Source organism: Palaemon carinicauda, chromosome 23 (assembly GCF_036898095.1).
Source record: "Palaemon carinicauda isolate YSFRI2023 chromosome 23, ASM3689809v2, whole genome shotgun sequence".
Classification (NCBI taxonomy): Eukaryota; Metazoa; Arthropoda; class Malacostraca; order Decapoda; family Palaemonidae; genus Palaemon; species Palaemon carinicauda.
Genome location: NC_090747.1, coordinates 111,688,549 through 111,704,733, shown reverse-complemented (window position 1 = coordinate 111,704,733; position 16,185 = coordinate 111,688,549). Strand labels below are relative to the sequence as shown.

The following is a 16,185-nucleotide window of genomic DNA, read 5'->3' as shown; positions in this document are numbered from 1 at the left end:
GGTCCATTCTGTTGGAATTATTTGTCCCTTCCGACTGAGACAATCTGCCATGACATTCAAGTTGCCTTGGATGAACCTCGTTACTAGTGAAATGTCTAGACCTTTTGACCAGGTGAGGAGGTCCCTTGCGATCTCGTACCATGTCAGAGAGTAGGTCCCTCCTTGCTTGGAGATGTACGCCAAAGCCGTGGTGTTGTCCGAGTTCACCTCCACCACTTTGCCTTGAAGGAGAGACCTGAAGCTTTTCCAGGTCAGACGTACTGCCAGTAGCTTCTTGCAGTTGAAATGCATTGTCCTTTGACTCGAGTTCCATAATCCCGAGCATTCCCTACCGTCTAATGTCGCACCCCAGCCTACGTCCGATGCGTCCGAGAAGAGAACGTGGTTGGGAGTCTGAACAGTCAGGGGAAGACCCTCTCTAAGGTTGATATAGTCCTTTCACCAAGTCAGACCAGACTTTATCTTTCCGGAAACCGGGATCGAGACCGCTTCTAGCGTCTTGTCCTTTTTCCAGTGAAAAGCTAGATGGTATAGAAGAGGACGGAGGTGTAGTCTTCCTAGTGACACAAATTGATCCACGGATGACAGTGTCCCTACCAGACTCATCCACAGCCTGACTGGGCAGCGTTCCTTCTTCAGCATCTTCTGGATGGATAGCAGGGCTGGGGGTTGATCGTCTTGTTCAGCAACGTCCTCATCAGAGGGTTCCTCATCTGAAACTGATGAGGAAACGGCAACGGAGTGGGCAACGTCTGACTCGCTGAATCCGGTCGCACTGGTGGATGCGTGACGGAGCCGGACGCAATATCATGGCACTGCTGCACAGTCTGTGAACTGTCAACAACCATGGGTGCGCGAGGAAGTACAGCGTCAACCCGAAACTGTCTAGACTGTCTGGGTTGTGCAGTCAACACCCTACCGGGTTGCTGAGGTTGACGCACTGCGTCACAACAAGTCACCTCTGCTGGTTGTTGAACGTCTTCCTAGTGACACACTGAACGTCAACAACCACCTCCGAGCGTCGCTTAACGTCAACGTGCGACTGGCAACCCACACTGGGTCGCATCGGTGGAGGAACCACCTCAACTGGCAGACGCGAGTAGGATACCTCAGCGTCAACAGGGCGCACAACCAACCGGTAGGAAGGTTGTTGGCCAGAAGGTTCTTCTCCGTATTAAAGTCCTCTATCAAGGACACAAGCTTGGACTGCATGTCTTGCAGCAAATCCCATTTAGGGTCTACGGGAGCAGGTGTGGCAACAGACGGGGTTAGCGACTGAGGCGGAACCATTTACCATCCCTGGAAGCCTTGTTATGTGTGCATAATAGTACAGCAAAACTTCAAAGGCTCGACAAAAGTTGAGAAGTTGACCTGTAAACAACTGGAACGTCTCCTGGCTAGGCGCCAGGGCGAGTCTACCAGAATTGAGAAGTCTACCTGGGCAGAGGCATGAACTCCCAAGCCGAGAACTTCTCTCGTGTCCTATTAGACTCTCGCTCTATAAGCCAGTTTAAAAGAAGGGAAATCAAAGGCTGTATCCCTAAAACTCCTCCTGGTGCAAAAACCAGTCGCCTAGCCAACGTAACGCTCTTTAGGAGAGCGAGAGAGCACTAGCTTAACAACAACGGCTTCGAAGTAGCTAGGCCTAGTGTAAGTTCTGACGTGAGGCGAACGAGGAGCAGCAGTTACAAGATCCGGACGAAGATCCTTAAAAAACATCATGATTTAATTAAAGTCCAAAGGAGGCTAAGCAGCTTAAGGCTCCTCTCCAAATGACAGAGTCTTCAAAGGAATATCAGTAGGAGGGAGAACAGCACTTTCTCATCTACAGGAACCTTGTCCGAGAAAAGCTAGGTATCTCAGTGAGGGTCTCACTGGTGCATTAGCAGCAGACCAGAAGGCAACGTTATGTAACTGCTTGACAGTCTGTGAACTGTCAAAAACTGAACTGTCAACCACAACAGGTGCGTGAGGACATACAGCACTGGTGCATTAGTAGCAGACCAGAAGGCAACGTCATGTAACTGCTTGACAGTCTGTGAGCTGGCAACAACCATAGCTGTGTGGGGAAGCAAAGCCTCTACTCCTGACTGACTAGTCTGCTGCGGGCGAGTAGCGGTAACCACAGTGGGTTGCGGAGGTTGACGCACAGTGTCAAAACAAAGCAACTTAACTCCACCCTCCTGTTGTTGTGGCAACTCGCGAACGTCAACGGAGGGTAGCGTGCGTCTGTGAACGTCAACGTGCGGCTGGCAGGGTACACTGCGCATGGGAGGTGGAACTCTCACAGGCGGAGTGCGGGAGCAGGTAGCGTCAGCGTCTACTGTACGCACAACCGTGGTTGGTTGTAGGCTAACGGGTGCAGCGTCAACCTTCTCCGCACGATACTCCTGCATAAAAGATGCTAACTGTGTCTGCATAGACTGTAGCAAAGACCACTTAGGGTCTACAGCAGCAGGTGCGGCAACAGACGGTGCTACTGCCTGTTGCGGTACCACTTTGCCTCTCTTAGGAGGTGTGCAGTCATCGGAAGACTGCAGCGAGTCCGAACTGACCCAGTGGCTACAACTGGGCCGTTGGACTTGCGCTGAAGGGACCGACTTGCGCTTAATAAGCTGCGAGACCTTGGTCCAAGGTTTCTTACGAGAAACCTCTTCCGCAGACGAGAAGTAAATGGGCTCTCTCGTCTTTGTGTGGGTGGGGCGATCTTGGGTAGATACGCCCGAAACCACGGAGGGAAAAACGTCTGTTCGTTGATCAAGGCCTGACGAACCCATAAGTCGTTCGACATTACTTCTCCCCTGGGCTTGGGAGCTTGCAAGAGGTCCCGGACTAGGTGAACGACAGGCACGAACAGACGAACCCTCGGACGCAACACTGTAACACTTTGCGCATATCACTTTATCACTTCGATTTTCTGTTTGCACTTATTTCACTGAAATCGAAATTAAAACTAGCAAAAACAGAAAACATATATAAAGATAAAGAATTCAGTGGCTGGAAAAGACTAAACACTGGTTCAAATAAACTACGTTTACAATCTCTCACCGCACATAGCCTGGGGACAAGAATAAAACCCTAGAAACGTTTTACCTTCTTCCCCGTACAGCGACTAGGGAGGAGAGTAACACGAGAACAACGTTACCCGCTTGAACGGAACGTTTTTTCTCCTCTCTCTCCCTCCGTCTCTATCTCTCTCTCTCTTTCTCTCTTGATTTCGTACCTGAGAGAAGAGCCCAATTATCTATCGTCAAAACATGTTATTTGGCTAAAGGAAAAAACTGAAAGGTTTTCCAAATAAAAAGTTCCTTTAATTTAGACTTTAAACCATTTAAGCTAAGAAAGAATGAACGAAACGTCAGAATCGATTTACTCTTACTGCAAAGTGAAACCGTGATACACTCTCTCTCTATCGTAACGATAGAGCGCATGTTGAACGTCTCTGAACGTCAACAACTGCGTAGTCTAAAAAACTAAACGTTAGTTCATCTTTGAAAACAGTACGAGACTATCAAAGAAATTCTTTCATAAAACATTAAATTTAAAAAGTTTTAAATTCTTTAAAGGCTAAATACGATATAACGGGCTCAACGTTGATTAACTTCGGTTCCAAGTTAGGACCGCCTACTATCAGGAAAGGTCGCATATAAACAAAACATAAAAATTTATTTTTATATGTTTATAATAAATGGAAAGTTAATCGAAGAGGCCTAATAAAGGCGGAGAGATATAAAATATATAGATCTATAACGTGTTAAGCAAAATTACTAAAAACCTAAACACACTTCCGTCTAAGGGAAGGGTCGGCCATTTAAAAGTGAAAGAGAGTCCATACTCTCTTAGTCACCATAATTAAATCTATCCAAAACGAGTTCAAGTTTTGAGATGAAGATAAAACCCCTGCATAGCGAAAGCTCAAAACTAGAATAGTGTACTTCACCAAATAGTTGTGAAAACAAATCCAGTTAGTAACAGCGTATTTTAGTAGGTCTTGCCAGTGGCACGACAGAGAGAAAATTGATTCTGTGTTGACATGGAGTACTTGAGTACCTGCTCGACAGATGGCGCTGTTGATGTACACCCCCACCTGTATAGCGATCGCTGGCGTATTTTGTCCTTAGGTTTTTCTGTCGGGCAGCAGAGCTGACAGCTATATGATCACCGGCTAAGTTTAATATTGAAAAATCTATTTAATCTCCCATAGCATATCTTTTAAATAGTTATATATCCACTTTTAAATAATAAAAAAGCAATTCAATCTTCCACAGGTTAAAACTTCTCAATTACTTACAAATAGCATTTGTACTTTTCCAAAAACTAAAACTCCCTTTACCTTTATTATATCATCTAATCAAATCTAAACAAACTTCCTGTAACACAAACCTGCATCGCAGCCTTTTGTGCTTCACATTCACGATTGCTGAATCCCATTCCAGTTAGCTCTAAATAAGCTAACAGAACTGCACTAGGCATCTCTACATTAACCTGCAAAACAAGATATTTACAATGCAGAAAGTCAAGTTCTGTACATTAGTCCTTTCAGAATGTATCCTCTATTTCTTAAAATACAATCATTTCAATACTTTCCTAAACTTCATTTGCTCTTCACCGTCTGTGTGAATATGATATTTTCATAATAAAATAAATTTTTGAATATACTTACCCGCTGGTTATATAAAAGAGCTGAAGTCCCTGACGCCAGGGCAGAAAATTCAAATCTCGCGCTATCGAAGATACGCCAGGTGTACCAACCGCACCCTAGCGGTAGAACAGGTGGAACTACACACAAACTCCAGTTCTTCCATGCCTCATAGCCATACCATAGGTAGTCTCTAGAGGGGAGGAGGGAGGGTGTTAAATTTATATAACCAGCGGGTAAGTATATTCAAAAATTTATTTTATTATGAAAATATCATTTTTAAATATAAAACTTACCCGCTGGTTATATAAAAGAGCTGATTGACACCCCTTGGTGGCGGGTCAGAGACAGCTACATACAGAAAATTCACTTAAGGGTTACATACAATAAACTTAAGCAGTTCTCACCTGATAAGGAAGCTGACAGCAATGATACTCTGCCTCATTTCGTCCGCTATCCTTAAGAGATCCAGTAATCCACTCGGGCTGAAAATCTCTAGGAGCTGTCAAACGGTACAAACACCTATAACATGACAGGACCTCAACCAATACCCTTGTTCCGGGTGCACTCAAGGAACAAATTGACCACCTAGCCAAATCAAAGATTGCGGAAGACTGACGCCCAATCTCCACAAACAACCATAACAAACGAGTTCCAAGAGATAGAAAAGGGGTATTAGGAAAAAAGGGAACGTAGTGGTAGATCATTCACCTACTATCGCATTAGCAGCTATAAAAGGACCCAACGTAAAAAGGTCCTCATAGCGAGTCTGAACATTCTTCAAATAATGGGATGCAAAAACAGACTTACTTCTCCAAAATGTTGTATCCATCAGACTTTGCAGAGAACGGTTCTGTTTAAAAGCCACTGAAGTCGCTACCGCTCTGACTTCATGTGTCTTGACTTTGAGGAGCCTCTGATCCGACTCATCACACTGAGCATGAGCTTCTCGAATCAACAATCTAACGAAAAAAGACAAGGCATTCTTGGACATGGGCATCGAGGGTTTCCGAACTGCACACCACAGAGCGTCTGAGTTACCTCTCAGATTCTTAGTTCTGTCCACATAACACCGTAGAGCTCTAACTGGACAGAGAACCCTTTCCAATTCATCGCCAGCCAAATCCGAAAGGTTAGAAATCTCGAAGGATTTGGGCCATGGTCGAGAAGGGTTTTCGTTCTTGGCCAGAAACCCCAGTTGCAAAGAACAAATGGCTTTCCCATTCCGAAAACCAATGTTCTTGCTTAAAGCGTGAACTTCACTAACTCTTTTCGCAGTGGCGAGGGTAACTAGAAAAAGGGTTTTCAAGGTTAAGTCCTTAAATGAAGCCGAGTGTAAAGGCTCAAATCTGTCACTCATGAGAAATTTAAGGACAACATCCAAATTCCAGGCGATGGGAGCCGTTTGAATCTTCTTGGTCGTATCAAAAGACCTAAGTAAATCTCGTAGATCCTTATTATCAGAAAGGTCTAGGTTCCTGTGTCGAAAAACCGTCGCCAACATACTCCTGTAACCTTTAATAGTTGATGACGAGAAGTTATGCTTAGTTTTAAGGTCCAAGAAAAAATCAGCTATTTGGGAAAGCGATGTACTGGAAGAGGAAATCGCGTTAGTTCTACACCATTCCCTGAACAACTCCCACTTGGACTGATACACCTTGATGGTTGAAGACCTTCTTGCCCTTGCAATTGCCTTTGCTGCCTTCTTCGAAAATCCTCTAGCTCTAGCGAGTTTTTCGATAGTCTGAAGGCAGTCAGACGTAGAGCTCGGAGGTTTTGATGATTTCGGGCCAAGTGAGGTTGTCTGAGAAGATCGGGTCTCATGGGAAGGCTTCTCGGGACATCCACCATCCATTCCAGTACCTCTGGAAACCAGCTCCTTGACGGCCAGAACGGAGCTATCAGTGTCATTCTGGTCTCCTCGTGTGAAACGAACTTCTGAATCACTTTGTAAAGGATCTTGAACGGAGGAAAGGCATAAACCTCCATGTGTGACCAGTTCATCAGAAAAGCGTCTATGTGAAAAGCTTCGGGATCTGGAACCGGAGAGCAGTAACACTCTAGTCGTTTGGTCTTCGCGGTGGCAAAGAGATCCACGAGAGGTCGACCCCATAACCGCCACAGACTCTTGCAGATGTCCGGGTGCAGAATCCATTCTGTGGAGAGAACCTGACCTTTCCTGCTGAGTCTGTCTGCGCTCACATTGTTGACTCCCTGGATGAACCGCGTCAAAAGAGTCACCTTCCTTTCCTCCGCCCAGATGAGGAGCAGTCTTGCAATCTCGAACAGAGACCAAGAGTGGGTCCCGCCTTGTTTCGCAATATAGGCCAGAGCTGTCGTGCTGTCCGAATTGACTTGGACTACCTTGCCCCTGATCTGCTTTTCGAAGCCGATGAGAGCCAGATGAATAGCTAAAAGCTCTTTTTGATTGATGTGGAGAGAGGTTTGCTCCACCGTCCAAGTCCCCGAAAGTTCCTGCTTCTCCAGAGTGGCTCCCCACCCCGAATTGGAGGCGTCGCAACACAACACGAGGTTTGGGTTCCTCTGAAGTAAAGACAAGCCTTCTTTCAGTCTGGGCTCGTTGTTCCACCATTGAAGATGAGACTTGATGGAAGTCGAGATGGGAATGCAATCCCTGTCGAGGCTGTCCCCTTTCTTCCAATGGCGGTTGAGATGAAACTGAAGAGGACGCAAGAACAACTTCCCCAGGGTCACGAACTTCTCTAACGACGAGAGAGTCCCCAGAAGACTCATCCAATCTCTGACGGAGCAAAGATCTCTCTTCAGGAACGTTCGTACTTTTAGGAGGGCTGCTTGGATTCTCACCGACGACGGAAAAGCCCGAAAACTCCGACTGTGAATCTCCATCCCCAAATAAAGAATCTCCTGGGATGGAATGAGTTGTGATTTTTTCGAGCTCACCAGGAGACCCAGTTCTCTGGAGAGATCCAAAGTCATCTTGAGGTCCTTCAAACAACAATCGGCTGAGGAGGCTCTTATCAGCCAATCGTCCAGATACAGAGAGGCCCTGATTCCCCTCGAATGCAGCATGCTTGCCACGTTCAGCATGATCTTGGTGAACAATAGAGGAGCCGTGCAGAGTCCGAAACAAAGAGCCCTGAACTGGAAGACCTTGTTTCCGTCCATGAACCTCAGATAACGTCTGCAGCTGGGATGAATCGGAAGGTGGAAATAGGCATCCTGAAGGTCTAAAGAGACCATCCAATCGTCCTTCCTCACAGCTGCCAGAACTGTTTTCTGAGTCTCCATGGTGAACGTCGAGTTTTGGACGTAACCATTGAGCACACTTACGTCCAGAACCGGTCTCCACCCCCCGGAACTCTTGGGTACTAGAAAAAGGCGGTTGTAAAACCCCGGAGACGTAACATCTTGCACTTCCTCTATTGCTCGTTTCTCTAATAAAAGAGACATCTGTAGAAGCATGGCTTGTTTCTTGGGACCCTCTCTGTATTTGGGCGAAAGATCCACTGGATCTGTGACTAAAGGAGGATTGGTCAGGAAGGGGATCTTGTAGCCTTCCTTTAACACCTGGACGGACCAGGGGTCCGCTCCATTCCTCTCCCAAGCCTCCCAAAAGTGAGTCAACCTGGCCCCCACTGCTGTCTGAAGGAGAGGGCAGTCAGACTTTACCTCGGCCGGACTTGCCCCCTCTGCCTCTAGGTTTCCTTCCTTCTGGTTTAAAAGAGCCTCTTCCAGAGGGCTTCCCACGAAAGGACTGAGGACGAAACCCAGAAGAAGATTCCTTAGGTTTTCGAGAGGAGAATGACGGAGGCAAAACTTTCCTAGTCGAATGAGTAACTAAGTCATGTGTGGCCTTCTGAGTGAGAGCAGTAGCCACCTCGCCCACTAATTCCTGAGGAAATAAAGAATTAGACAAAGGTGCGAAAAGAAGGCCTGTCTTCTGATAAGGAGACACTCCTGCGGAGAGGAAGGAGCACATCGTGGCCCTTTTCTTGAGAATTCCAGCTGTAAACAAGGCAGCAAGTTCGTTGGAGCCATCTCTCACACCTTTGTCCAAGCAGGACATCAAATGAACCAAACCACTAGTGTCCGTTTCCGTCATATCAGAGACCCTCTTACTCAAAGCCCCCAAAGCCCAGTCCAAAAAATTAAAAACTTCGAAGGCCCTGAAAAGACCTTTAAGCAAATGGTCGAACTCTGGAATGGACCACCAAATCTTCGTCTTCCTTAAGGCAAGACGACGAGAAGCATCTACCAAACTTGAAAAATCCCCTTGTGCAGAAGAAGGAAAACTCAAGCCCAACACTTCACCAGTCTCATACCACACACTAGATTTAGAGGCTAACCTAGCGGGAGGAAAGGCAAAGGCCGTCTTGCCAAAAGCTTTCTTGGAGTCCAACCAAGAACCCATTAACTTCAAGGCCCGCTTAGAAGATCGAGAAAGAACCATCTTGGTGTAAACTGGAACCTTAGTAGCTTTACCTAAGATGAATTCAGAAGGCGGAGAACGAGGGGCCACAGGGGTAAAAGAATCCGGGAAAATACCAGTCAAAATAAGCATAAACTTGCGAAGGTCCACAGCATGCTGATAATGCTTCTCCTCCTCATTCTCAGAGACTTCCTCAATAGGATTATCCTCATCCGACTTTTCCTCTGGTTCGTCTTCTGGCAGTGCAGCAACAGCTGCAGCCTGAACCGAAGGAACAACGTCTGGATGGGACTGCCTGTCAAGACCAACATCTGAGTCAATTTGGTGGGGAGAAGTAGAAGTAGATTGATGCGAAACACGGACATGTAGACGATCATCCTCAACCAACAACTGCTTAGACCGCTTAGAATTCGACTGTTGTTGAACAGAAGAACGCTTGAAATCAGAAGGTAACTGTTGAAGATCGCCGCGAGGTCGCGTAAAGTCCGAGGACTGTTGCTGCGAGCGATCAAAGTAGTCAGGATGTCGCCGCTGTAAACCAATGTTTTGACGCGCCGCGTCCAAAAGTTGTTGCCGCGGGCGATCCACTACTTCAAATTGTTGCCGCGTCTCGTCCACTTGTCGACGCCGATGCTCTTCCCCGCGACCAGAAAACGCAAACTGGTCAACCAAAACTCTCTGACGCGACTCATCAAAATCAACCTGGCGTTGAACACTGTGAATGGGAGACCGTCTAAGTGATAACTCGTCAAGGCCATATACCATCGAACGTTTGTGCGATAACTGGTCTGACATCGAACGCCCAGACACAACGCCAACACCTGGTTGATAAGAATCCATCAACGACGAGAGTTGTTCTTTCATAGACAAAAGCGCAGTCCATTTCGGATCAACAGAACTCCTAGAAGGAAGATTCGCACTAATGTCACCACGCATTTCAGGGGAAGAAAGCCAATCCGATGGAAGAGGAGGTGCATGAAGAGTTACAAGGTCCGAATCGGAAGGAATCATATCCGCACGAACACGGTGATCTGAACGTTTGGCCGGAGTGCAAGCGCTGGGAGAACGGAAACGTTCCGGTGAACCCCACGAACTACATCCTGGCCGCACAGGCGATTCCCGACGCTGTGAATCAACATGGGAGCGTTTAAGCGGTCTCGACGCTCGCCGCCAGATCTCACTCCCCGACCCTTCATCGGAAGACGGGGATAACGTATGAACCTCACCTTTCCTACGATGAGGGTGAACGACCTGAGCTACGGCAACAGGAACGTTCGAGGGGACGTCTGCACGATTGATGATGCTTCTCGTTCCCTTAAGCCGTTCGACATTACTTCTCCCATGGGTTCGAGAGCTCGAAAGAGGTCTAAGGCTAGGTGAACGACAAGATCGTGCCGACGCACCCTCCGCAACACTAAACACATTACCAACACTTGTCACAACACCGAGAGAGTCACGATTCTTCGGTACCACATCAGACACCCGTGTCGACGCACCTTCCGCAACACTAACCACATTATCAACACTTGTCACAACACCGAGAGAGTCACGATTCTTCGGTACCACATCAGACACTGAAACACTTTCCACAGTTCCGAAAGGATCACGGTTTTTCAATACCTTTAACTCTGAAAAGATAGTATTTCTATCGGCTGCTAAGGACTCAACTTTCTCACCAAGAGACAAAATAGCAGTAAACATGTCCTTCATAGTAGGTTCCTGATCTACCACCACAGGGGAAGGAACAGGATTAGGAACAGGTAAATTAGGTAAGGTTCTATCCACAGATCGGGAAGAACTACGCCTAACTCTATCTCTCTCTAATCTCCTAACATAACGATCGTAAGTAACAAAATCATCATTAGTTAAGGAAAGACACTCATTACACCTATCATCTAATGAACAAAATTTACCCCTACATTTTACACAAATAGAATGAGGATCAATAGATCCATTAGGAAGTCGTGTACGACAACCCTCACTAACACACCTACGCTGAGCAGGGGAGGAGTCGGCCATTTTAAAGTTAACGTGAGAGACCGACAAGCAAAAAGTAAGGGAAAAAACAATAAAGAAAATCTCAAACAAAAAGATTTCAAGATAAGAACCAAGGAAAATTAATCAACGATAGCTTAAACTCAAAAAAGAACGTTGTACATCACCAAAAAACTTCCCAAGAGAGTAAAAACACGAGAGCGAACTTCTGTATGTCAGTCAGCTATGACGGCAGAGAGAAGAACTGGAGTTGGTGTGTAGTTCCACCTGTTCTACCGCTAGGGTGCGGTTGGTACACCTGGCGTATCTTCGATAGCGCGAGATTTGAATTTTCTGCCCTGGCGTCAGGGACTTCAGCTCTTTTATATAACCAGCGGGTAAGTTTTATATTTAAAAATGTTATATTAAAAAATAAACTTAAAACAATAAAATTTTACTTTTCCTACAAATAGATACAGTGGAGGATGAGACGATACAGTATATAACAGGTTCCCCCTTATACAACCGCAATTTTAGATTCCTATTCACCTGAGGAGTCTTTTCACTGTTCACTCTTAGTTTAGAATAACATACATCCAGAAATCCTTGTATAAATTTACTTACAAAAGACTGAAGCATGTTCACTTCTTTCAACTGCAGCTTCAAAGCAGCTGTAAGGTGGTAGACTACGACGCATTCAGTTGCTGCCCTCACTCTGCATGATCCCGGATTGTCAGTGTTGACGCCAAGGCTTGAGAGACCCCACGAGCTTCCAAGACTTTCCAGCAAGGGCAGACAATCCATTTGGTAGTTTATGACCTACAATAAAAGAATCTCCGTATTATAATATGCCTGATATGATATTCATGTCGTCTTTAAAAAATGAATCAAGCAAAACTTCAAAGATCTGGACACATTTAAAGATTGTGCCTTCTAACCTGCTATGTCTACTTGTATAATTACAATTAAACTTAAATAAATTATATTAAAGTATTACTATTCATTATCTTAAATAATCTTTTTATATAGTGATAAAATAGTTACAAGAAAAGAGTTTACGAGAAGCAGAAACTTGTCAAGTAAGCAAACTTTCAAAACAAACAATTTATTAGACATAGGTGGCAGGGTTAGGTAAGTGTGAGAGAACACAAAGCATTATTCAAAACTAGAATTACTTTAAAAAAGACTCCTCCAAAATAATATTAGTCAAAATTATAATAATAATGCCCTTCAATTTTCATGTGAATACTATATTGTTAAAGCTCGCATCTTTGAAAGATGCTAATCTGAATTATATAATACTTAGTGAAAAAATTAGTATTAAATACTAAAAAAATTTAGATAAGCTATTCAACTTCCATGTACATGTACTAACATTGCTCTTATATTTGTGCCTTTTTGAAAAAACATTTTAACTTTTACTCTATCTAATCTGAAAATTAAATATTTACCAAGTTATGAATATTTTGTTCCTTTGCTCCCGGGTCAAGCATCCACGACGCTATTTTTGGATCTTCAAAATTCGTCGTCATGAGCTCCATTCCTGATGCAGCAATCAGTTTAACGAAAGTCTTGATATCCCAGGTACATATGATACTGTTTTTATTCTGTACTGATAAGAGAAATTACTATTGGAATCAAAAGGTTCAGCATTTATAATAAAGGATTGTTGCTTTAGAGGTATCGTCTTATTACCATATGCATTTCAAAACTGACAAACTAAAAGCACCTGAATATGGTTTAAAGTATCATTAAACAAAAACAGGGAACAGCTCAAAACCAATAAAAAATGTAACTCTATTTAAACAAGATCTATAGAATAGAGTAATTTACAAAACATATAAAGTATAGCTAGTTGCTTACCATCTGCAAACACTTCTTTCACCACAGAAATTCGTTTCTCAAAAGGCACTTTTTCACATATTGGAGGAGTTGGAAAACTGCAACTGATTGCCTCTGTAAAAATAAAACTTTATTGATTTTACAATTTGAGCATTAAATTCCTTCCTTTATTTTAACAATGTCAGTCAGTCACTGTTGTGGATACCAATTAGTTTTCCATAGACATTGTTACAATAATCATTAAACAGGACATTAGCACAGATCTAAATGATGACGTGAGCCTAAAGTTTCTATTGAAGTGGGGTCTCACTACTATACTATTTGGAAATTACTCTTAAGAACCAAGAGTATACCTAACCTTATTTTACCTGAAGCTTGGCTGATATAGAGACAAATTAAAGTTTCTAAAAATAAAACTTACTTTTTCAATACAAAACCATTACTTTAAAACAATCTAAAGTACTTGCTCACAAAACTTGTTCATGTTATGTGGTGAAAACAAAATGTTTCTTTTATGTAAACCCCTAATAATCTATAATCTACCTACTATTACATAAATCTTCATAGGTGTTCTAGTTTTATATAAACATTCTGACCAAACTGAATGATAAAGCAATGCTGCTTGTAAAATATTTAAACATCAGGCATACCTTCTTGAGTGGTTTTAAAATTAATATAGTAAGCATCCTGTCCTCCCCAACACACTGCCATGCCAACAATGTAGAGACTGGAGTTTTCAACAACCAGGCCCATAACCTCTTGGCTTCGATTGCATCTTGGAGTTCTACCGTGTCCAGCTATGCGCCAGCCTGAAAATTTCAACATAGACTTGAGGCTTCCCCTTCTTGCAAGGAGGGTACAAAGGTTTAAACAATACTTATGATTCTTTAAAATATGCATCTTACCCACCACCAAGGAAAATTTCATTTTCTACCAAAAGTACTATTTGGAGCTTTAGAGTTTGTATTTATGAACCAATTATTTAAGGTTTTGCATGCATCCATAAAACAGATTAACCCTTTGCATTAATCATATGAATTTCTAATTCACATTGAGGGGTTCTTTGCTTTGTATGAAGATTTAAAAGGTCAAGGTCAATGTAATTTCATTGAAGGATGCTCGCTCTTGATCAGCTACCGTAATTAAGGATAGCTCAAGTGGCTCCCGCAAACACCTTCACCCACCACCCAAGGAAAAGGGAATAGTCTATAATGTCCTGAAAGGCTTAACCTTAGATAAACAACTAGGACGGGTCCTTTAAGTGATCTATCGAAGACTATCCAAAGAAGATTTGAAGCAACAAAAATGTCAGACATGACTATTCGCAGAGTAACCAAGGAAGCAAGAGAGATGGAAAATGTATTGGAATTTCTAGTTTCAAAAACAGAAGACAGAATGTAAGCCCTTGTGACTAATTTTGATGATATTGATGAAAATATTCTGTGAAGAATAGTTCTTGGCTTCTATGATTAGGAGGAAATTCCCACTCTCAACAAAGTGCTGGTAACAATGAAAGAAATATTGGTTTTAGTGGAAGTAGAGCATCTCTTTGAAAAAGGGATCTGAAAAATCAGTTTTCTCTATGCAAAAGTGAACAGTTGACAGTTTTTATTGGAGAGTAATGATGATCTGTCTTTGTGCACACATTCTTTATGAATGATAAGAGATGCAATAAACAAAGAACATCCAATTGTATACTTGCACAAAACCTGGGTGAACCAAAATTATTTGTAAATGCTGGACAGATGCCCGCTCTTCAAAAGCAACAAGCCTTAAAACATGGAGAGGGATCCACTTATTTGGATAGCTTTACCATACATGTATTATTAGTGGTTGTACTTTACAGATAAAGTACTAACCGTTATAACAACGCAGACCATGTCCCAAGATTGTTTTATAAACCTATTTGAAATACTACTATAGATTGTCTCTAAATATTTAATTATCCATTAAAATAATTACCACATTATAAAACAAAACTAGCTTCTCGTAGATAATAAAATTATAAATTGACTGAATTAATAAATTATTACACCACTTGCCCAGCAGTCACTATAGGGCAAAGCGTCTAGCAATCTCGATAAGCAAACCAGAATTCTTCAAGATAATATTCAGTAAAAACCTACTTGGTATGCCCTTGAGCTTCCGCTCAAACTCTTTCTAAAGAAATATTTCTGCGTATCTTCAGAGAAATGTTCCATGACCCGCAGCTTTAAATCACGAAGTAATGGTAGTGAATGTGTATAGCATGTACTCCAGTTCTGTAACCGTTAGCTAGGCTAGCCTAATCTTATATGTACTGTATACTGTATTGTACAGCAGCGCACTTATACATATAAGAGAAATTCTATATTACTAAACATATTCATAGGAGTGTGGGTAAGTGTTATAAGAATGAGGGTGGGTTGACAAAGGCTTAAAATATCCGTAAATAACAAGAAAGTTTTTCCCCAAAATTTAGCAAAATTTTGCTTTTCGCTTGGGTCCTGGAACATATCCCTTTTAAAAAGCAGGGGAAGACTGTTTGGTTGTAGGAAGACCAGTCAGCAAGCAGTGCCGGCATAAAATGCAACTGGCCGGACTCTGCCTAATTTTGATTGTAATTACAAAAAACGAGGAGCTATTTTTGGTGGCACTGCCCTAATAAAGAAAGGTAAACCTCTTAACAAAGAATGATCTTTACTTTTTAGCGTAATGAAAAAGCCAGGGAAGTTTCTTGAAAAACAACCTTAGTGAATTTGGTTTCTGTAACATATGCAATTTCCTGTCAAATTCAAGAACAACATAAGATATAGATGAATACATTCAATGTAAAAATAAATAACTATTGGTATTGCTTTATGAGAATCTTTTGCTATATAATTCTATAACACAATTTTCTTAATTATATAAGCAATGCTTCACCGGTATTTTTCCTAAGGACATACAGTATAAGATATAAAAAGATCATTTACATATAAAATTATCAATAATGAATGTAACATATCAAGTTTGTAATTCATATGAATAGTTTAACATTTTGTCAAATATTGTGTACTTTATAGTACTGTATCCCAATTGAAATATCTGGACTTTTTTCATGATTTTCACATATGACAACAATAATCAGAAGCATTTAACATATTCCAAGGCTGACCAAGTCTTGTTACCAAATCATCAAGTATGTTAAATTTTTTAAAACTTTCAATTAATGCCTACGCAGTTAAAAGTAATTTTTTTTTACTTTTTAATTTAATTTAAAATCTGCTTCCTTCTACTAATTACATTGCTTTTCAGATTCACATGAATAAGAAAAAGAACAAATGTTTAATAACCACAA

General features: G+C 42.4%; 1 protein-coding gene across 3 annotated transcripts in view; it reads right to left on the bottom strand.

Moving 5' to 3' along the window:
• Positions 1-16,185, bottom strand: part of PolQ (DNA polymerase theta) — a 138,973-nt gene that overhangs the window by 37,449 nt on the left and 85,339 nt on the right. For 2 of the 3 annotated variants that reach the window (XM_068347389.1, XM_068347388.1), the window contains exons 21-25: positions 13,517-13,675; positions 12,888-12,980; positions 12,476-12,636; positions 11,649-11,843; positions 4,384-4,485 (exon numbers count right to left, since the gene is read on the bottom strand). In XM_068347389.1, coding sequence (XP_068203490.1) covers positions 4,384-4,485; positions 11,649-11,843; positions 12,476-12,636; positions 12,888-12,980; positions 13,517-13,675 — 710 coding nt within the window. Of the gene's footprint in view, positions 1-4,383; positions 4,486-11,648; positions 11,844-12,475; positions 12,637-12,887; positions 12,981-13,516; positions 13,676-16,185 lie in introns of those variants that run through there. The other variant, XM_068347390.1, reaches the window with a different exon arrangement.